This window comes from Rhipicephalus sanguineus, chromosome 6, assembly GCF_013339695.2.
Source record: "Rhipicephalus sanguineus isolate Rsan-2018 chromosome 6, BIME_Rsan_1.4, whole genome shotgun sequence".
Classification (NCBI taxonomy): Eukaryota; Metazoa; Arthropoda; class Arachnida; order Ixodida; family Ixodidae; genus Rhipicephalus; species Rhipicephalus sanguineus.
In genome coordinates, this window is record NC_051181.1 from 55,769,441 (window position 1) to 55,791,884 (window position 22,444).

General features: G+C 47.2%; 1 protein-coding gene across 1 annotated transcript in view; it reads left to right on the top strand.

Annotated features, from left to right (window-relative positions):
* Positions 1–7,392: 7,392 nt before the first annotated feature.
* The window catches only part of LOC119397273 (intraflagellar transport protein 88 homolog), a 128,903-nt gene continuing 113,851 nt past the window's right edge, over positions 7,393–22,444 (top strand). Inside the window, 9 exon segments of the mRNA XM_049416510.1 lie at positions 7,393–7,627; positions 8,420–8,501; positions 9,755–9,845; positions 10,968–11,072; positions 12,290–12,392; positions 13,131–13,245; positions 21,328–21,394; positions 21,396–21,578; positions 21,949–22,019. Coding sequence (XP_049272467.1) covers positions 7,393–7,627; positions 8,420–8,501; positions 9,755–9,845; positions 10,968–11,072; positions 12,290–12,392; positions 13,131–13,245; positions 21,328–21,394; positions 21,396–21,578; positions 21,949–22,019 — 1,052 coding nt within the window.

The window sequence follows — 22,444 nt, forward strand, 5'->3', positions numbered from 1 at the left end:
GTACGTTTAAATGCTTATAGTGTGAGTAGCATTAAAGGTTTTCGGCACTCACAACCCACTTCAGCACAACTACGTGCATCAGCCGTTTTTGAGTCGAAGACATATGAGCTCACTCGTCGGCGGTGGCCCGAACAGAAGACGAGTCGAACTTGCACTCAGGGCCCAAGTCGGCGATGAACGCCGTGAAGTTGTTTCAGCATCAGGACCCCGGTGCACTGAGTCAGCGCCAGGAGGCGGGTCGGGTTCAGCTTCTTCAATTCATTGCCGAGGCCTGGCCCGGCCCAGCGGAGAAGTGCCAAAGAGAATCCCGGCTCAGCAACGACAGCGCAACAGCGCCTGAAACAACGTGAAGGGAGCCACGAAGAGCACCACTAAGAGCGCCTCGAACAGCGCCAGGTACGGCGACAGGCCAGCCGCCAGGAACAACACAAGAGACAGCCGCCGGGAACAGGTACGTGAGACGATGCCCAGCTTAGTAACACCTCGTGATCGTGGAAGCCGGGATGAGGTCCGGACAAGCAGGGCAGGATCGTGATGTCGGGGCGTGGCCCGGTAGTCGATCTCCCTATGTCTCTGATGCTCGCCGAGATGTCCCAGTCGATCGAGCGTTTCTCGGCGGTTTCAAGAGTGACGCAAGCATCGGAAGACATGCAGGTACGCTCGCTCTTGCACTGCATAGCCCGGAGGCCCGCCCGCTTCTGGAGAGCTTCTCGCTCGTGCGCTCCGTTGCTCGCCTCATAACAAGTGGTTGCCGCCCGCTTCACTGACCACTTCGTGCACCGGGCAAACGAGCCCTACGAATCGATCGTCGCGATTCAATAGATGTGTTCAGCTGCCCTACAAAAGCGTCGACACGTACTACGCAGAACTGTGCAGGATGATGAATTGCTGTAACTACCTTCAGCTGATATGGATCAAAGGCTCGGACGCGACCGGTTCGTTGTTGGCCTCCGCGTATCGGACTGGCAGAGCCGAAACGCAAGGTTAACATTCACTGAGGAATAAACACAGGCCCGTCAATCCGAAGACGCCGATAAGAAAAACACGCTTTCCAAAACCGCACAGGATACTTCCGTGAGCTCCAACTCGACGCAACAAAACCTAACAAGTTCGCCGATCGCAGCCGCTGCGACGCTAAGCCTCGTTCGGCGCAGCCATACGCGGAACGCTCACGCAAGCCGTCCTCATGTTAGTTCTGCGGCCGCGCGCCTCATCCACGTTTGGACTGTCCGGCACGGCGTTGCACTAGCAACGTCTGCAATAAGGAAGGCCACTTGGCGGAAGTGTGCCGCACGAGGAAGTTCAAGCAGAACAAGCTCGGCTCCATTCACCTGCACGTCGTCGGAACGCCGGCCGCGGTCAAGTTGGTCGACGTCACCATTGGCCACTACACTGCACAGTTCAAGGCCGACTCCGGAGCCATGCATTTGCTGTTCCAAGCGACTTCCGCGCATTGCCTGCCAAGCTCGACCAAGTGGACACTCTGCTCACCGGCCCTAAAGAACAGCCACTGCGCCTGCTAGGCTCGCATTTGGCACGACTTCGGTGGCAGGGGAAAACGAGCTCTTTACGCCTGTACGTGATCCACTCTTTCATTGTTTGTACTACTAGCGCTACAAGCCCTCCAATAGTAAGATTGCTTGACAAACTCAAGACTCCGAAACCAACGTTGCAAGCCGAGCTCTTCCGGGGTTGGGTACTCTCGAGGACGAGTACATCGTCCGGCTGAAACCTGACGCTTGCATGTCTCGCAAAGCGTCCCTCGAAAGATTCCCATTTTGCTGCTCGTGGTCGACCGCCACGAGCTGGAAAATTGGAGAGCGTAGGCGTGATCAGCAGAATCGTCAAGCCAACACCGTGGTGCTCCGGTCTTGTCGTCGTCCGGAAAGACGCTGGTTCCTACTGGTTGTGCGTTGACTTGACTCAACTAAACATGGTCGTTCTCCAGGAACGCTACATTTTGCCAACTGTTGAGCAAGTTCTTGGCGTCCTCGGCGACACAACATTTTATTGAAAGCTGTGTGCTACCGCGAGCTTCCACCACGTGAACCTTCCTGCGGGCTCTCAAGTACTTACGACGTTCATCACCCCGTAAGCTCTATACTGTTTTTGCCGGCTCCCTTTTGGCATCAACTGCGCGGCTGTGTACTTCTAAAAAACTCATGCCAGAATCTTGAAAGTCCAAGGAGTTGCCGGTATGATAGATGGCCTCCTGGTTTCTGGACGCACGCGCCACGATCATGACACCAGGCTGAGCCAGGTGCTCTCACCTTGCAAAAGCAGGCATCACGTTGAACCAGGGCAAGTGTCATTTTGGGGTATCTGAGGTTCCCTTCCTCGGAGTCTTCGTTTGAGCGCTGAGCATCAGGCTAGATCCAGGCAAGGTCGAAGGTGTCACAGCCATGGGAGCTCCTGCGGACGTCACCGGCGTAAGACGGCTTCTAGGAAAGGTTAATCATCTCGCCAGGTTCACAGGACCCAAGAGAGCCCTGCTGAATAAGTCTGCGAGTTTTGTGGTATAGCATTACAAAGGACAGCTTCCGAGAGAGAGAGAGAGAGAGCAAAGATAAAAGAAAGGCGGGGAGGTTAACCAGGGCCAGGGGCGTAGCTAGGGGGGGGGGTTGGGGAGTTCAACCCCCCCCCCCCCCGAAATTTTTCAGTTTTGCTTGCGTATATATACACGCGCACATACAAACGCACGCACGAACATACATAAAGCATGGTTGAACCCCCCCCCCCCAAAAAAAAAAAAAAAAAATTTCTGGCTACGCCCTTGACCAGGGCTGAGTCGGTATGCTACCCTGCTCTGGGGAAGGTGGTAAGGGGAATAAAAGTTAGAGAGGAGGACAGAAAAGCCGCTGTTGCCGTCGACGTAACAGCAGTCCCGCGCTTGACATCGCAGGCGGTGAGTCAATCTCATGGCTGACATTAGAGCAGTGCATTCGTTGCTTTATGCAACTTGTATGCGCGGTACCATGCATCCAAAAGCTTGTTGAGCCATGGTGGTGCTTCTAGTGTTCTTTCTAGTGAAAGCTTTCGAGAACTGGAATGATGGTGTCTAGCACTCGCAACACGCTTCGAGCTATCGGTTTCTGCATCTTGCTCAGCAGCACACGAATACCACTGACTAGAGTATTGACCATGCCGACGACTTGTCTATCTTCGTCCATAAATTTATGAGGTACAGACGAAGTGTTCCCTACTGTCGAAGTCTGATGTCGCTCTTGACGTCAGACTGGTGCATGGCCATGTGCCACCCGTCGTATGTCACCACTCTTTCTGAAGATGGAAGCTTGTTCAAACTCGGTGCGATCTCGCTACAGGCGCAACCCTCTGGAGAGCGCCACTCAGTTTCATTTCCTTCGAGGTCAATGACGGAGACCAAACAGCGTCACAGCCGGACCGAAAAAGAAGCTTTTCCAACGACTTGCGTTATCCGGATATTCGACGAGACTGCGGCTGAAGGCTATGGTAGATACATTTTCCATTACCCTACCGACAGCAAGTACCTCTTCATCCATCGATGTTCACAGGTAGGGAACTAGTTTCTAATTATCAGTCATTGTTTTCGTTTTTAAAAGATGCATGACTTTCACGTGATTTACCCGGGCATTCCGTAGCACGGCCTCCTAACAGAGCGTGCTGCTGCGGTTGTTACACTTAATGAAAGCACCTGCCTCGCATCCCTTGGACTCGAAGGCGTTGACGAATCATTCGTGCTCGTGCCATGTACCCGTAGTTTGATTATTACTACTACTCGCCATTCATTCTCATTACGCATACATTTCACATCACTCGCATGATTTTAATACTTATATGTTTTACCCGCCTTTTGCGCGAGCAACCTTAAGGACCTTTTACAGCCACTTACCCTAATCATTTTTCACATTCGTTATCATGTCCTGGCGCTCTTTGGCCAAAAATGGCCCTTGCGCCAATAAACATCACATATCATCACCACCCACAAGGTATCCAGTGCGCTGACTCAGCGCAATTCTACGTAGCACAACTAGACGGCTGCACTTCGGAAGTCCTGCCGCTTAGCCCTAAAGACGCGCGACAGGCGCGAGAGTCTGATGGCGAGTACAAGGCCCTCACCTCTTTCTGCTAGCAGGCTTGGCCACAGACGTCCAAGCTGTCGCTTTACCCCTCCGCCTCGGTAGCAGACAAGCTTTCTGTCTGTGACAGTGTTCCGCTGAAAGGCGCCCAGATAGCGATCCCACCGTCCCTTCGGTCGGCGGTCTTGACGCTGTTGTACGAAAGTAATCTGAGCATGAACCTAAGTCCTGATGACCTAAGGAGGACCTAAGCCCTGGCTCGGGAGTCAGTTTGGTCGTCCGGCATATCGGCACACACCGCCTCTATCGTCGCCAACTGCGAGCAGTGGGCCTCCCCCCGTGCGAACTTGGTCTCCTGGTAGTAGCAGAGCCCTTGGTCTCCATGCTACTACCTGGACTTTCGTGGTAATTTCTCGGGGTGGGCTTGTTCCATCCCAGGGGCCAGACATTTATTGTAGCAAAACAGCCATTTGGGCTAGTTGGTAACGGTTCATATCTTGCCTATTTGCTTTAAGCGCCTATTTGCCTATTTGTGCGCATATCTTGCCTATTTGCCTATTTAAGCGCATATCTTGCCTATTTGTGCGCCTATTTGCTTTAAGATATGCCAGACACTTAGCCTTATGGTAGACTATTATTCAAGGTTCCCACAGGTAGTGACCCTAAGGAGTATGACAGCTCAGGCAGTCATTGACGCTCTGAATTAAGAGCATATTTGCCCGCCGTGGAATCCCACGAGAGGTCCTATCTGTCCGTATGTATGTATGTATGTATGTATGTATGTATGTATGTATGTATGTATGTATGTATGTATGTATGTATGTATGTATGTATTTATGTATGTATGTATGTATGTATGTATGTATGTATGTATGTATGTATGTATGTATGTATGTATGTATGTATGTATGTATGTATGTATGTATGCTTTATTTTCCAAAGAACCAATACAGAGTTGCAGAGGACGAATGGACAAAAAAAGCGGCTCATAACGGCTTGACCAGCCCCACAACCCATAAAAAGTTATACAGGAGCACTGGAGCGGAAATGTAGTTTTTCCAGCAGGTTACATATTACACATAGATATATGTTATATACCGTACAACACAAAAAGAAAACGTGTCTCTGAACTGAACTACATAACATAAATGAAGGAATGTTGGTTACATACAAGAGAAAAAAAAAATCAAGAATAGCATGAGAACAACAAGAAAAAATATCAATATTACCAACAATCAGGTCGTTTAGTAGACGACGTAATCTTGAGCGCAACATTTGAGATCCGTAGTCAGTACGAGATTGTGGTACCCGCCAATATTTTGGTCTTCTAGTAGTATAAGCAGCTTCATGTTGTGTCAGGTCAGCCATGCTAGCGATGTCTGAGACAATAAGGATTCAGTGGGGGCTAGTTGGTACTGCATCGTTCTTGTTCTGCGCTAAAAAATGTAACAGGGGGACGACACGGGCACACAGACGTGCGCAAAATTTCAACTGTTTATTTGCGATCAAAGCTCGTCAATATATACACAGACATGAAAGGGCAAGAAGCAGATACAAACGTGACGTAGAACATGAAAAGGCGTGAAAAATGGAAGAGGGTGCAAATCTACAGATTTCATGAAGACGCGTGTGTATTTACGTGATGGTTGTCTATGAAATTAAAAGCGGGGTTTCCCAGAACCACAGAAGGAGAGCTTACGTATGTTGATTGATCAGTTTTTTGCATGAAGTAGGCCTTTTTCTCGCCCTTTTTTCGATTTCTCGCCCTTTTTTCGATTTGCTGTGTTCCAAAACCTTGGTGTCGCTGAACATAGGCTTACACCCGCAACGTGCGCAGTGCGCTGCTAAGTGCCCTGGAGACTGTAGCATCTCAGTCGCATATCTACGTTCTCTTAATCTGATATTTAAGCATCGTCCCGTCTGTCCTATATGATCTTTCGCACGTGAGGGGGATCCTAAAAACTACGTTGTCCACACAATCCACATACCGGTTAGCATGCCTGATCCTGCAGCTGTTGCTAGATGGTTTTTCTTTTTCGGAATTAACTTTTTTGCAGAGCCCTTTCAATTTCAAAGGCGCTGAAAACACAACTATTGTGCCGCGCTTTTCAGCTATCTTTTTTAGGCCATGCGAGATTTTATGTATGTAGGGTAACACGGTCACCTTCTTCCTACCTTAATCTGTGTTTTTGGCTACAACCTTTCTGCCGCTCAGGCCCTTCAAAAACTTTTCAGCGACGGATGCTATCATAGAAGGGGGGTAACCACTGTCTCTGAGTCTAGAGACTTGACGCATCATACTGTTCTTGATGGTATGGGGGCATGACTTTCGAATAGACTGGTTGACGTTGGAGCTAGCTGTGGCCCGCTTAACTAATTTTGAGTGTCCCGAATCGTAAGGGAGCAAACTCTTTTCACTTCTCGGTTTATACTCCCAACATGTATGTCCTGCGCTAAAAGTTAATGAAATGTCTAAAAACTGCAGGCATCCCTTATCTGGCATTTCAACTGTAAACTCTAGTCCCGGGTGCGCTCTTGCAAACACCTCGACACATTTCGATTCAATTTGCTCTGGAATTGCTCTGGAAAGCTGGAGTCTCCAGCTTTGATCGCAAATAAACAGTTGAAAGTTTGCGCACGTCTGTGTTCCCGTGTCGTCCCCCTGTTACATTTTTTAGCGCAGAACAAGAACGATGTCTGAGACGTTTATTTTCCTGCTCATTTTTGTACGCAAGTACTAAACGATACTTTAACCATGACTTTCGGTACCTTAGGACCCTGAAATAAAGGTTCTGAGGAAAAATCATATGGTTTATGAGAAATAGTTCGGACAGCCTTTTTTTGCTGAACATGCAGCCTGTTTATATTGCTTTCGAAAGTCTTTCCCCGGACTAGGCAACAATAATTTAAATGGCTCGAAAAAGTGAATTGTGTATAAGGCATTTCATACAACGGGGAAGGTAGTTCAAGGAACCAAGGATTCCTGTGATTTGCGAAAGCTTACCGACACGAAAATCAATATGACTACACCAAGTCATACTCTGATCAGGCATCACACCTATAGACTATACAGTTCAATTTTGGCATTCTTCAATACTAGATCTTCTTCAAAAGTAACATGCCTGTATTTAGTATGAAATAACACCGCTTTAGTTTTTCCGGGATTAATGGTCAGGCCGTTGTCAACGTCCCGCCGTCGTCATCACAAGAGTTCGTGGCGTATGCAGCGTCGCACAACTCAGATCATGTAACCAGCGGACCGCAATGCGCCGGAGAGGCGGAGGAAATGGTTCCGGCAGTTAAGGACATATAGCGCAAGTCAAAGGATCCTCATATGGCCCTGTTAGGCTACCAGGATACTCCAGGAGTCGACGGCTTCAATCCGACACAGCTTTTGATAGGACAACGGAGAACCAGAGTTCTGAAGCAAGGCTCCCTGCTACGTCCCAAGTGGCCACCAAGGAAAGACGTCGGCGGCAAGGATGCGGTCCACAAGTGGAAGCACACCGACTTCAACAACACCACGGTGCTCGAGACCTGCCATCAATCCGAACAGCTCAGCCTGTATGGTGCGACCAGGTCAAGGCTACGGTCCTGTGCCCGGCACGAAGACCAATAAACCATTTGGTTGAAACGGAGTGAGGTGGCGTCGCGCAGCGCCTTTCGCGCCTCCTTCTTATAGCCTCTTCAGTGCCAGTGACCCATTAGGAGCCATTGCTTCGAGCAAACGCAGCTAATACTGAAGCAAATATTTTTTACCTCCAACTTGAGTTTCTCGCGTGGACAGCATTATTTTACTTAATTAAGCTCAACAAGATGACGCGCCATGTCGGGCATCTGTGACTCACGGCGGGTTTGAAAATGGCGTTTCCTAGAAAGCATCAACTTTTTCGTCCTCGCGTAGAGTAACTAGATTTTTCTGTGGTTTATTTTTACCCAGTATGTGTGACAGCACTACTGAAGGGTCTCCAATGAAGTTGTAATTAACTTTTATCCGAGTGGCTTGGACGCTCGCCTTCGGATCGAGGGTATGCGAGGTGGAATCCCGCCTCGTGAAGATTTTTTTTTCGGCAAGAGTTTTGATCTTCTCGTTCTTTATATCTTTCTCTCTGTCTCATTGTTGGTTTCTCTCTCTCTCTCTCTCTACTCGTTCTCAGGGTTATTACAGGCCACGCCGTAGCGATGAGTAGTGGCATCTACACAAATTCCGTGGCACATACCCTTTAAGATGAGGATAGTTTTCAGCGATCTACTCACAAGGAACGATTTGCTAAACAGCATCGCTGTTAAAACACTTTACGAACCTCTGGGTCCACTTGGCAAGCAATTGATGCTATTCTGTACTACGTCATGTTTTTCAGGTCCGGTGAGTAGCGTGTTCGATCCTCTGGCCCAGGCCAAGTCATCGGCGCCATCTTTCAGCAGCTCAAAAGAGAGCGCTAGGTGAGGCTGCTTTCGTACTAGCCTTTGAGCAGACGTGTATATTGCCATGCACGCTTATTTCCTTTGTTTTTATGTGATCGGTCTTAAACCACAAAAAAACTGTTACCACCACTCGTCACAGGTCGCGCAGCAATGTTTGGAAACTTCGTGATTGTGTCAGACTGTTCTGTTAAGATTACGCGCAGGACACGTGTAACCGAGTCTGTTCACCAGCGATAACGCTGGAAGGTTAGAACACTGATGCATAAAATACGACGCGTCCCGTCGACAATCATTACCGACGGCCGCCGATTGTAATAGTCGTTATCAGTGTACAGCGTGTATTGCATATATGTACTTTGACTGTTCATTGAAGCAAGACTGAAAGTTGGGCGAGGTGGTAGTACATTATAGGGAAAATACAGCGCGCAAAGCGACGCCACGAAGAAAGGTGACACAACACAGGCACTGTGCTTTGTCACCGATCTGCGTCACGTCCGTTTGCGCGCTGGACTTTTTATTTCCTGGGCACAAGTTCGCCCAATAGGGTCCCGTTTCTAACAGCCCAACTGCCGCCTTCTACACCGTCACGACCACGTGGCAATATAGCTGACCGCAAGTAAATTATGAAACACAATTACCGACTGCAAAAAATGAAGTCGTTGCCAACATGAACTTTTGAAGACTTGCGAGTTAAATGTCTATTTTCCGTTGCTCTCGTCGTAAGCACGTATTCTCGCCTTTTTTTGTGCTGGTTACATGAAACCGCGTTGCAAGCCACAGATAACTTTTCCTGAGAATACGGCGCCATCACTCAGTGATTTGTGCTGTGATGTGAATGCGATGTGAACCGAACACTTGCTATATGTCCACGAATAGCACATATGCAGAGTTACTGTTTTCTCGATCATATTCAAGCGATGACACGAGGTCTGCGATGCGGTAGGCGGTTGGACGGTGTCGCCGAGAGCCATTCATAACACCAGGAAGAAAATTTAGCTCCTCTAGTCTGCCGTCTAGACGAAATTTGTGACAAAGAATGCACAAACCGCTTACACTGCACAATAATGTGGCAGCAAATAGCACAAAATGCACAAAATGTGGCGCATGTACGAAAACGCTGTGTTTCGACAAAGATGTGAATTTCGAAGACCGACCGAAATTGCAATCGCCTTTTGATTGCAGAGCGGGATAAAAAATGGCATAAGATTTCTCGAACGCATCGAATGTGGCCATAATGAAGCCTTGTATATTGCTTTCTACTTTGAATGCAGCCCCGAGGAGAGGCAGAAGCAGCTGGAAAGCGCTGTCATGGAGCTGGTGGAGCAGAGCTCGATCTCCGCTTCCAAGCAGCAGTGGAAACTGGTGGGTGGAGTCCAAAGATAGGTTTCTAAGAAAATAAAACTCGCTGTTCAGGTAAGAGACGTGATTTATAGGAACACTCGAGATGCATCTCAGCGCAAACGTAACAAAATGACCATTTTTAGCGCAAAGCAACACATGGACAAATAGGGAGGCGTACAAACATAGGCAGGTTTAATATATATATATATATATATATATATATATATATATATATATATATATATATATATATATATATATATATATATATATATATATATATTCACTTATATATATATATATATATATATATATATATACTAAGTGAAAAAGAAGGTTTGTTAGGACGTTTCCAACGAGGACCGCCGTTTCTCAAAGATCAAATTTATTGCGATCGTGTTGAAATACACATTCCAGTAATACATGCATAGATACACACACTGTTGCAATTCGTTTGCACGCGACATGGGGTGGAGCCAGAACAAAGAAAAAAAACAGAGAGTGAGAGAGAGAGAGGGAGGGGACATAGGAGTGTGACTGAACGCGCACAGGGCTGGCAAAAAGAAAGTTCGAAATCGAGCGCTTAGAGTAGAGCTAATTCTGCTCTAATTCAGCGTTAATTCTATGGTTAATGTAGCGCTGATGTAGTTCTTGCGTTGGTCTTGGTGTACATTCTAAGTCCCGCGCTAAATCCTGCGCTATTGTCGTTCTCGTGTAGGTCTTAATGTAGTTCTAAATCCCGCGCTTAATGCAGCTCCACTACCATGAAACCTGAGGAGGAGGGAACGGAGGAGAAGGAGGTAATGCATTGCATAGCCGTGTATAGTAAAGTATAGCATGGAGACCGGAAAGGGAAGTGAGGATGATAACGAGGGATGTGAGGGTTAGGAGAAGAGGGAAAGGATGAGGGGAGAGGGCGCCACTGCATCACAAATGGTTTGCTTTCCCGCCATGGACGCCGAAGCAGGCTGCAGGTTTGGAAGGCCAGCGCTTGCTTGCCCGCGGACGTCAGCGTCGGCTGAAGTGCAGGCGAATCACTGCTCCGCACTTCCTACAGCTTTTACGTTGAGTGAAACTGCACAATCTTTTTTTGTCTTCTTCTGAACGCGTCTATGATGGTTCCATTGCTATTTTTAATCGCAGGCCCTGGACCAGGCCAAGGAAGCTGTAGCCAAGGAGAGGAACCTGTCACGGCAGCGAGAGCAGGCAGCCTCCGAGGTGCCGCCTAACCTGGACCTTATGTACTGCGTAAGCATGTACACGCACGCATTTCGCCTTCTCTTGACACTCATTCTGTGCCAGTGAAGCATTTATTAGTGGTTGGAATGAAAAAATTGAGGGACACTTTGGCGGCGCGAAGCAACGTTGCATTGTGCGGAAGGACATTCGAGAGCCACGTTGGCCTGGCCACGTGCCGCACGCCTGCTGAAGCCTCGTGTTTTTTCGTGACATCCACGAAATCTTGATATGCAGAGTACATGTGGTTTTGCACTGAAGAAGATTGTTTACAGGAAGTCACGGTGAAAATGAGAAGTTTCTCTAACGAACGGTATTTAACGTTATGCGTGGTGAAATAATCAGAAGGTTAGCTAGCTTCTCTGTTTTTCTACGTATTTTTCATCCTTCATTCCTTCAATATGTCAACGAGAATGAAGCTCGGATGAGATTTTCGCACGTGGTTGTTACGGTGAAGCAAGCAGAACTCCAGCAGGCAAGGATGAAACACTTTATTGGGCGAACGTGTGCCCAGAAAGAAAAGAAATGACACACTCAGTGCACCGATAACCCCGAGGACAATCGTCGATCGTCGGTAGTCGAAAAACTGATCGGCGACGAAATGGCTCATCCTTTACACCTGCGTCGCAGTGCACTTTCGTGTTATCGTTGATGCTCGCGTACAATTTCGAAGGTTTCAAACATACGCGCCAGGCATGCAATGGTTGTAGAACAGTCGGGTCATTTGTGAAGCAGCATGCAAGTAGAAGCGCGGTCTGTGCCAAGTGAGATCGCTGTTCTCACAAAAAAGCGAAAAAGTCGTTCCCCGTGAAAGAAAATAAAGAAAGTACGCGTGTCAGTATTGAAGTGCCTGGCATTTGGCGGAAAACACTCTTTTGATAATAAAAAAACCGCATGTACTACGAGGAAAGAAAGAGCAAATAAGTATATGCACAATGCCCGCATGCTTTACTTCAGGCGGCGATGGAAGGCGAAAGGTTGTAGAAGGGTTGAACCTTATTAATTGAGAGTTTGAAAATTGTACGCCCTACAAGAAACGTTTATGCTCTCTTGTTGATTTTCAAATTGTCCTGTTGCTTTACTATTAATGGACTATTTATGAACTGTGGATGAGAGAGCGAGAGAGCTCTTTATGGAAAGGCAGAGAATTAAGCCGCCGTGTGTAAATTCGCTGACTTGCTACTCTGCGTGGGGAAAACTGTGGATGAAGAAGACGGTCTTCCTTACAGGCTCTGTTCAATCTTGCTGTGCAATACACGAACAACCAAATGTACACGGAGGCTCTCAGCACGTACCAGCTGATTGTCAAGAACAAGGCATTCTCGAACGCAGGTAAATGCCGGCCATTCATTTACCTTGCCATCCGACTTTGTACAGCAGTGCAAGTGCATTCTCCTTCATCAGCGGGTATACGCAAAAGAGCGTCTGCTATGGGTTCTCTACATGTAAACTCTACAAGATATATATGTGTACCACTCGTCCTCTGAACCTTATTTCCTAGACCAAGAACGATCGTCGTCTAAACAAGAGCCCCACTTACAAAATAGACAAATGGAAACATTCTGTCACAGAATTCGCCCGTTAGATATGCCAGTATTTGTGTTGCCGGGCATACTATACTAGCGACGACGGCCGGCTCTCGATAGGAAATCGACGCTATGAACGGAAAGCATTCGATACAGAACTACAGCAGTTAACACCTACATGAAACGCTAATTCATATTTTGGAACAGTGAAGAACCCATCATGCAACAAATGACCAGTGCATTGGATGCATTCTCGTGACCAGTTAGTCACGATAATGTATCGTGGCTAACTGCTCAATGTTGCACTAATTAAGGGGCTCCTTTGACCCTCGAATTCGACGCAGATAAATCACACGCTCTGCAGCTTCACATTTTCTAATGCATAATGCAGTTTAACGGAGCGCTGCCGCAGGCACCCCACATCGGCCATCTTTGGTGTGGGTACTTTTCCCGAATATGGTGGCAACGGCTACACCTCACATGAAGCCGCAGTAAACAAAAATATACAATGTAAACACACTGCTATTCCTGTCGTCTATTTCAGGTCGCTTGAAAGTGAACATGGGCGACATCTACTTCTACCAAGGAAACTACTCCAAGGCCATCAAGTTCTTCCGTATGGCACTGGATCAGGTGCCGAACACTCACAAGGACATGAGGTATCAGCGAAGCATGTTTCAGAAAAAAGTCTAGTGTTTTTCGATATATTTCTTTCTGTTTTCTCACAAGATAAGTAGTACAGAACTTATATTATAACTATAGGTTCTCCAGGGAAGGTGGGTAAGGGCGGCGAGATGGCTCACTATGTGCACGCTAAGCTTCGTAGCGAGTTGAGCCTGCATGACGCCAGCTCGTGGCGAGCCGGAATCCTGAAACGGTGAAACCTCGGAAGGTGTAAGTAAATAAACAGCTTTGTATCAGTCACTCGTATGATGTGACTGCCCTTTAGAATGCATAATATTTCACTTTGACATGTAATGCTGTCACCGGAGCACCGCCATAAAGCAATGATGTCGGAGTAGTGATGTGAAGATGAGGAGGAGGGGAGAGGGTAAAGCATCGCATAGCCATATAAAGTATAGTATAGCAAGAAAGGAACGAAAGTGTAGTAATTAAAGTATAGTATAGTATAGCAAGCAGAGGAAAAGGAGCAGGGGAAGGCACCAGCTTCATGTTTCCTGTCTTCGCACCACTTGTGCGTAACTGCCGCAATTTTTTTTTTTCGATTCTCTTTAATTTATCTAATGTCACTTGCTATTTCCTTCAGCTGCTTTGAAGTGTAAGTGTAAGATAACGAACTGTATTGGATTCAGCGTCCACGGCCAGAAGTAGCAACTTTCTGGGTGAAAAGCTAACGGCACGCAGCAAACAACTCGGCCGCAGGCAGGGCAGCACCAGCAAAGTGTCGCTTGAACGAAAACATTTGCCGTAGTGTTTTCTAACGTGCGCGGCACGAAGAAAAGGGCTTTTTAGTGAACCACATCGTTTCGGTGCTACCGCGCCTGAGCAGTCTAAGGAGTGGCTATTTATATGTTCCCTGGATGGTGTGACTCCGCACAGCCCACGCGCGTAGTCCTGTGCTCCTGTTGACGTAGGGTGGCCTGGCAGCCTGGCGAATGGTGCCGAGATCAGATTTCCGGTTGCGTGATTGTGGATGCCGCAGGGGACATGCGTAGTAGCGTTGAGCGTGAGCTGATCTGTGCAGCTCACAGTACGCAGGAGTCCGAGTAACAGCATGGCAAGAAGAAAAGCATTCTGAGCGGTCCACATCGTTTTGGTGCACCGTGCCCTGTAACATAGCCATTGAACGAAACAATAAGAATTTTTTGAGGGGCTCGTATCTTTGTTAGACACAACCGAATAAATCCAAGAGACAATTAGGCCATGGAAAGCATAGGGAACGTTAATTGCTGTCTTTAACTGTAGTGCTGTAAATGTGACGTAAACTGGAATGATTCAAAGTGCATGAAGAATGACCCTTTCGGTCTCTGGGATCCGAAGCAAGCTTAATGATGTAGTGAAGTTGGTTGAGGACTTCCGGTTTGAGCTGTACAGCTTAAATATAAGTAGCCGTGCTCTGTGTGAATGCAAAGGCGAACATGACATCGAAGCCCCAAGCGTAGCTTTAGACGATGTTAGAAAGGTGCTACAGTCAAACTAACCAATAACAATACTCAAGTGCCACTAAAATCCCATTGTTATAACCGATAATTTCTTTAAAGGGGTTGCATCAAAACAACAAACAAACAGACTTGGAGGACGCTTGATCTTCGCCTTTAAGAGTAGAATTAGAGGAGCAAGTTGGCCTAGTTGGTGCGAATTCACTTAAGACGTAGGTAAATAATTAGCACAAAAAGAGACAAAACGGACAAGGTAAAGACAACAGACAGGACGCGGCGCTGTAGAGAGTAGAACGTGATAGCGTAACCGGGCCTCGTGCGCATCGCCGTCAACCACGCCGCAAAGGGAAGGAACATTTTTTTTATTTGCGACAAAGACTTGCCCTTAGGGCATAATATTTGTTGTGTATATTTGTATTAAATGTGCGCCGTTAGGCCGGTGTTGTGTATGAAATGAAGAAGTGTCTTGAGGAATGTGTTGTCATGTATCCATCGGTCATAATGGTGCGCGTAACATTGGTCGTTTCAAACTACCATAGAAAGCCTAGTGCCCACTACGCCATAATTCTTCATTTTGCAGTTGGCGAAGTGCCCACTACGTGCCCGTAAAGCGCCACGCGCACCTGCCCGCTTTGTCATGGTGGGCAGTTTTAAATCACCCACTCATTGCGCAATTCACGCGTTTTGACGCCTAGTGCGATTCTTCAATTCTGCGTTAAGGGGGAGTCTCCTTAACGCAATATTGCATGCGTCAAGGAGACTCCTAGCTCACACTACATGAAATGCTTATAGGCCTAGTGCGCTGCAGCTTTGAACCGAACAGGCAGCGCCACCAGACGCCCGCGGCAGAAAAGTTGGGATTGTCGTTTGTTGCTCCCGGGCGCGCAGTCACGGTATAACGCATAACTTTCCGCCGAAAGGACGTAAAAACGTCACAAAGGTCTGGTACTTTTTCGTACTTCTACGTGCATGACTAGCACAACAGCTGTAGAAACACCGTGCGGAAGCAACTATAGCTTTAAAATTCTGCCGGTTACCACAGAAGTTGGACGAAAATGAGACAACTCTACCGCAGCTGTGCGGCGCGTAATCAACGCCTCGAATTCCGTCCATAAGTGTGCCCACTCTCCTGCACTTTTTTTGTCGCCTTTTATTAATTATTTTAAATGTATACACATGCTTACAAGGTCACAAAGAAATAGGAAGATAGCAGGCTGACAACGGCCACCTAGAGGGGCAATGTGCCTGTCTGCATCTTCTGCTCTCACGCGTGATTTCTAGCCAGCTAGGACGGCGAGCAGGGGTAGCCGGTGCGGGATCAGACACGCATTTGCAGCGTCCTCTTCGTTGGGAACGAAAATAGTTCGATATGGCTCAGCACACGTAGAGCATTGAAAAATCAAAAGCTCACCTCCACTAGTACGTCGTAGTCCACGGCTTTCAATTACACTATGCATTTTCCAATAATGTCGGAAGATTCCATCGCGCACATCAATTCTTCTTTCAGACCGCACACTGACCACTCGGGTGCACTTCGTACCAAGCGACGAACAACTCCTTTTGAAACATATGTTATTGCAATTTCAATCCTACGGAAACCGCAGAATAACACACGATCGTCGCTTCTTGTCCTTACATTCACGCACGGGCTGGCGATGTGCTTTCCTAGCAGACGACAACCAGTGACGAACTGATGGGCGCTTGTAGTCTCACTGTCAGTAAAAGTGTGTGTGTGTGTGCGTGCGCGCGCCTATCTGTGTGTGTGTGTGTTGTGTGTGTGTTTGTGTGCAGGCGGGGTCTACAGTTCCTCGCGTGGTCTCCGAGAGACGGAACAGAACTTGTTTCCGGTGCAAGCAGCTGTGTTTTCTCTGTTTTTTTTCCCCGTTTTTTTGTTTTTTGTAATAGGGCTTGCAATTCAGGTTTTCAGCGAAAAGAAGGTACTGAGGGGGGTCTGTCTTTCTCGAATGGCTTGAGGCGAAAAGGGGACGAAGTTTTGTTGAATGCTTACGTTAGCAAGAGTCGCTGCATGTTGGTTTTTTCGGCTACAGCCTGAAACGGCTGTAGTTTGAGAGGTTTTTCAGACAGGAAGAAAAACATAAATAAACATAAGTTAGCACAGCGTATTAATACACGCAGACAAAAAAAAAAGAACCACGGTTGTCGTTCTTGGAGAAAAGCGGCCGCGGCCGCAACCGTCGCCGCCGCCTTGAAGCATGCAGACGGGCCCGTAGGCGACAATCCTAACAGTGCGCCGCTGGCCCGACAGATGGATGGATGGATGCTATGAGCGTCCCCTTTATAACGGGGCGGTGACAAGTGTGCCACCAGGCTCGACAAAAAAAAAAAAAAACCCTTTACTCTTCTTTTCTTAGTGTTGGCCTAGTGTCTTTACTTCAATTAAAACTATCTTACAAGTTTTCAGCTCCAGTTCTCTGCCCTTTACGGCAGAATGTCCTTATTTTTTTCCAATATTTATTTTTGTCCTTTCTCTCTAATTTTCTGCCACCAATACTCTAACCGTCTCTTACTTATTTCAATCGCGGGTGTGTTCAGCTTTCCATTGTCTCTAAAACCCAAGGCGTCATGTAGGCTCGTGCCCAAACGTACATCTGGGTGGATATCTCCACATTCAATCAGAACATGCTCCGCCGTTTCCTTATCTTCCCCGCAGCACGTGCATTGTTCTTCTTCTTTACTGAATCTCGCTTTATAACTACCCGTTCTAAGGCAACCCGATCTCGCTTCAAACAGTAAAGCGCTTCCCATTGAATTATCGTAAAATGCCTCCCTCCTTATTTCATTTTTGCCCTTTCGGTAGTTACTCAAAGCCGGTTTTTTCTCCATAGCTGCCGTCGAGTAAATCCTCTCCGCCTCTCTGACTTTTCGCTTAACGCTCTTTCTTGACATATTGCTTACACTACCAGCCGTATATTTACTAGTGAGCCTCCTAGTTCTTTTTCTCCACTGTGTGTCCACGCTCTTCCTATACAAATAACGGAACACATTCTCTGCCCATCTACTCTCCTTCATATTCCTTAGCCTTTCTTCGAACCTTATTTTGCTCTGAGCCTCCCTCGCCTCAAAACCTGCCCATCCCATATCGCCCTTTCCGGCGTCATTTGTCGTCTTCCCGTGAGCACCCAACGCGAGGCGTCCCACAGTCCTTCGATTTATATCCATTCCCGATTGCACCTCTGCCCTCATGCAGACCACTGAGCTCCCAAATGTAAGCCCCGGAATTCCATTACACCTTTCCACAGACCTCGAAGCACCTCGTACCTATTGTATCCCCACAATGCTCTGTGCTTCATTATTGCAGCATTCCTCTTTCCTTTTGCTGCCGAGGCTTCTTCCTGTACCTCCTATGTACCTGTCACCCTCATTTATCCATACTCCGAGGTACTTGTATTGGCTCACCCTCGGTATTTCTTGGCCCTGTATTGACACCGCCTGATCACAAGGGTCATTGAATACCATCAATCCACATTTTGTTACACTAAATCCTAGTCCTAGAGCTTCCCCTTCCCTTCCGCATATATCCGCCAGCTGCTGTATATCCTCTCGACTGTCAGCAAATAAGACAATATCGTCAGCATAAAATAATCCTAGAAGCTTCTGCTCAATCATCACGCCGCCCTGTTTGTGTGACAGATTAAAACCAAAGTTGCTACCTTCTAGCGCTTTTTCCATATTCACCATGTACAGCATGAATAACAGCGGGGACAAAGGACATCCCTGTCTCAGCCCCTTGCTAATTTCAACGCTGTCTTTGCTACTCATTCCTTCCCATTCTATGCAAACTGTATTTTCTCGGTATATCTCCCTCAAAAGCTGTATACAGTCGTCGCCTATGCCCATTCCTTTCAATATATCCCACAAAATTTCCTGATTAACGTTGTCGTACGCCCCAGTGATGTCTAGAAAAGCCATGTACAAGGGCCTATTTTCTATTTTAGATATTTCTATACACTGAGTGAGAACAAACAGGTTATCGTCTAACCGCCTGTCGACTCGAAATCCATTCTGGAGTTCTCCCAAAATATCGTTGTGTTCTGCCCACGTTTCTATTTTCGTTTTTACTGCTTGCATCGCCAACCTGTATAGTACCGATGTAATGGTTAGTAGTCTATACGAGCGAGTGTTATCCTTTTCTCCCTTGCCTTTATAGATTATGTTCATTCTACTTTTTCGCCAACTATCCGGTATTTGCCTGTCCTTTAAGCATTTTTATACAGCTTTCAGCAGTGCTTCTTTAGTGCTATTTCCTAGTTAGTTAATGAGGCAAAGGGAATCCCATCTAAACCCGCGGCAGTGCGCTTTACAATTTTTCCTTCAGCCTTTTTCCAGTTGAAATTCTCCAGTACTAGCTCTTCCTCAGTTGCTCTCTCCGCCACACTTTTACTCACCGGGGAAATCCCCTGGACGACAGAGGGCGAGAGCAGCAGCGCCACCACACCAGCTCTCGAGGACTATAGCATTTTTACAGCGAAAGCTGTTATGAAATCACAACAAGGGCCGCTTTTTGCGCCGTAGTTTTTCGCCGCCGCCGCCGGTGTCCGTAACCACTATCGCTCGAAATAAAAAAAAAACGAAATAAGAAAAAATTTCCAGAACGGAACGAGGTTCGAACCTGGGCCTTCTGCGTGGGAGCCCAGTATCCTACCTCAGAGTCATGCCGGTTTTTTTTTCTTTATTGGCTCACGCAAGTATTTTCACACACTAATCGTAAACCAGGGAACAGTACAATGATACACCATCAGCTGTTAGCTGACTACATCAGAGCCATGCCGGTGCTTGAAACTGCTTTGCAAAAAGACCCTATACAGTCTTCATGTCGGGAAGGAACCACATTAACATATGTAATGTAGCGTGGCAGAAGAGTAAAATGACAACCAAGTGTCACACAGCGCGAATTCTGTAACCAGGCATCACACAATGCGAATTGTGCAACGAGTGAGTTGTTGAATGCTTCCAACCCATTACAAAGGGATCGTCATTAGCCACAGCATCAACAAAGTGCACATAATGCCTTACAGCTGTTTAGCAGGTACCACGGTTCTGCGCAGAATGACGAAAAATTGTGTAGTGGCTGCTTCCTTCCTTCACAAAAATTATGATTTATAGCGTAGTGGGTTCCTCGCAAGTGCACTTCTGTTGGTTGCCAAGGAAGCCCATAAGGCTCCCATGATCTATTTCCTCAGGGTCTCAACAAAGTTAATTCCCTCTCTATATCGCTTTCTCACGTTAGCGTATGCTATAAAGCGTGGTGAGAGAATGAAATAACGACCGGGCATCGCACAATGCAAATTACGTAACTAGTGGGCCATTTAAAGCTTCCAACCCATTACAAAAGGCTCAGTCATAATTCTTCATCGTCATCAGCCGTCGCATCAAGAAACTGCACATAATGCCTTAAAGATGGTACCTCGCTTCTCCGCAGAATGACGAGTAATGTCGTGGTGGGTGCTTCCAACTTCACAAAAATTATCATTTGTGGCGTAGTGGCTACGTTGCTTGTAGTTGTATTAGTAGCCACAAGAGAGTTTATAACGGGCTCTAGAAATGCCGCTCTTCGAGCTTTCGCTGTGACTGTGCTGCGCTTTCCGCGCAGGCCTGGCGTATTTTTACAAAGCATTTTTAAGCGCTGGCGTCGCTCCGTGGTAGAACACCTGGTTGCCACGCAGAAGGCCTGGGTTCGGTTCTCACTCAGACCGAAGATTTTTGTTATTAATTTATTTGCACCTGTCTCAAATTTTCGCTCACGAACAACGCCCATTTCTCACTCACAACCGGCGATGCCGACACCGGAATTTCTTCGAAACGCGCTCTTTAGCGCTATCGCATTATTATAGGGGGACGTCAGGCTGTTCTGAGAAAACTATAACGTCGGATGCGATATGCCAACACACATCAATAATAAGGATGGCACAGCTGCAAATTTTCCGCACATGATTGAAAATTCTGACGCCTTCACGGCACCACCACTGGCCGCAAATAGCCAGTGTATAAGTTTAGAATAACAGAGAATTGAGCTAGTTGATACGCACTCATCTTAAAAGACATGACTTGCGAACACGCCACATTTCGATGAATGCGCAGTTTCGCACAGGGGCAGTAATGAAGAAACGCGTCTAATGGTTGAGGCATGGCATATGGGTAGTAGTGGTAGCGCATGCATGGGCGAACCGTCATTTAAGTTGCACAAAGAAGAAATGAAATTCCTGAACAGTTATCTCTCATATAGGTCACCCCGAATGCTGGACTGATAGGTATGGGCATTTGCCTGGGCCTGCGCAGATAGTTTTTTTTGTGTCTGCTTTGTTTTCCGCTGCTGTGCGCCTTTTCGGTTGTTAGTCTGCGTTTGTGGTGTCTTGACTTCTCTCCTTGAGTTCGCCTTTACACGCCGTGCCTGAAATTCTTTTGAGAAATTTCGTCTGGTGGCGTGGCACTGCGTATGCGCAATGACATTCATGTATCTTGCCTTTATCTCGATTAAAAATCAGATTGAAGTCTAGCGGTTGTCCTGTGTCTTCTTTGTAGTCTTTGTGCAGTGTTTGCGAGCGCTGTGGAAGCATTCACTGTTTTACATGTGAGGACCTTGACACCCGAATTACGCTGCAGGTTAAAAATCATGAAGAACATCGCGTTGGCGTTCGTGCGTATGGGACACCTGGTGGACGCTGTCACCGTCGCTCGAGTACATTATGGCCGAACGGGCAGACTTCCGCACGGCGCTGCACCTGGTGGTGTGTCAGTATCACCTCGCCGCCGGATCGGCAGCCGTAGGCGGCCACGACAAGGTTCGCCGCAGCTTTCTCAAACTACTGGACGTGGCCCCGGAGCAGATCGACGACAAGTACGAGCCGTCCCAGGTACTGCATAGTCATATAGTTTTCTTCAAAGATAGCTCTAATTAGTGTTGCGTAAGGGCACAGCATGTTATCACAAACGTCACACTTGGAGGCTACGGTTTATTATTGGTCACTCGCACGATGAGGCCCGCTGAGGCGGCCCGTGAGCAGATGCTCAGCCCCACAATTGCTTTAAAGAATTGTTCGTTTGCGCAGGATGAGTGCACAATCTTTGATTTTATTCAGGCGAAAGACAATATTTACAAAAAATTGTAACATGTTCAAAAACAACCATTCGAGACAGTGCAGTATAGCGCTGAAGAAGGAAATAGCGTTACGTGTACAAGTGAATGACGTTGAGTGATTCGTCTACTGTGCTTGTCACTTACAGGGTGACCCAGCCGAAATGCTTTACTATGAGGAGATCAAGAATGACTCACTGCAACAGATCGAGCGAGAGAGGTGAGCGCCGGTATTTGTCGTTTTTTTTTCTCTATTCTTTCCAGCACCGGTGAGGCTCTAAGGTGGGAGTCAGCACACATGCTTTCCACGCAAAACGCCCAGGGTTGCTTCCGGCTCAGTCATGAATTTTATCATTTGCATTTTCGCGATTTTTCGCTCATTGAGAACGCCGATGTTTCGCTTACAGCCAACGGCAACACCGACGCGGGATCTCTGCTAAACGAGCACTTTAACGCTATCGCGCCAATATTGTATTCTTGTGCCTCAGCAGACGTGATATTCAACGGAAGCCGCACGTTAGTCACAATACATTGTTTGCTGCTTCGGGCTAAAACAGCAGAGGAAGAAATGCATACGTGCTGTACTCAAAGCGCTCACTGCATAATTACTGGCAGAGTTTTCGTTGCATAATGTGGAATTTGTTG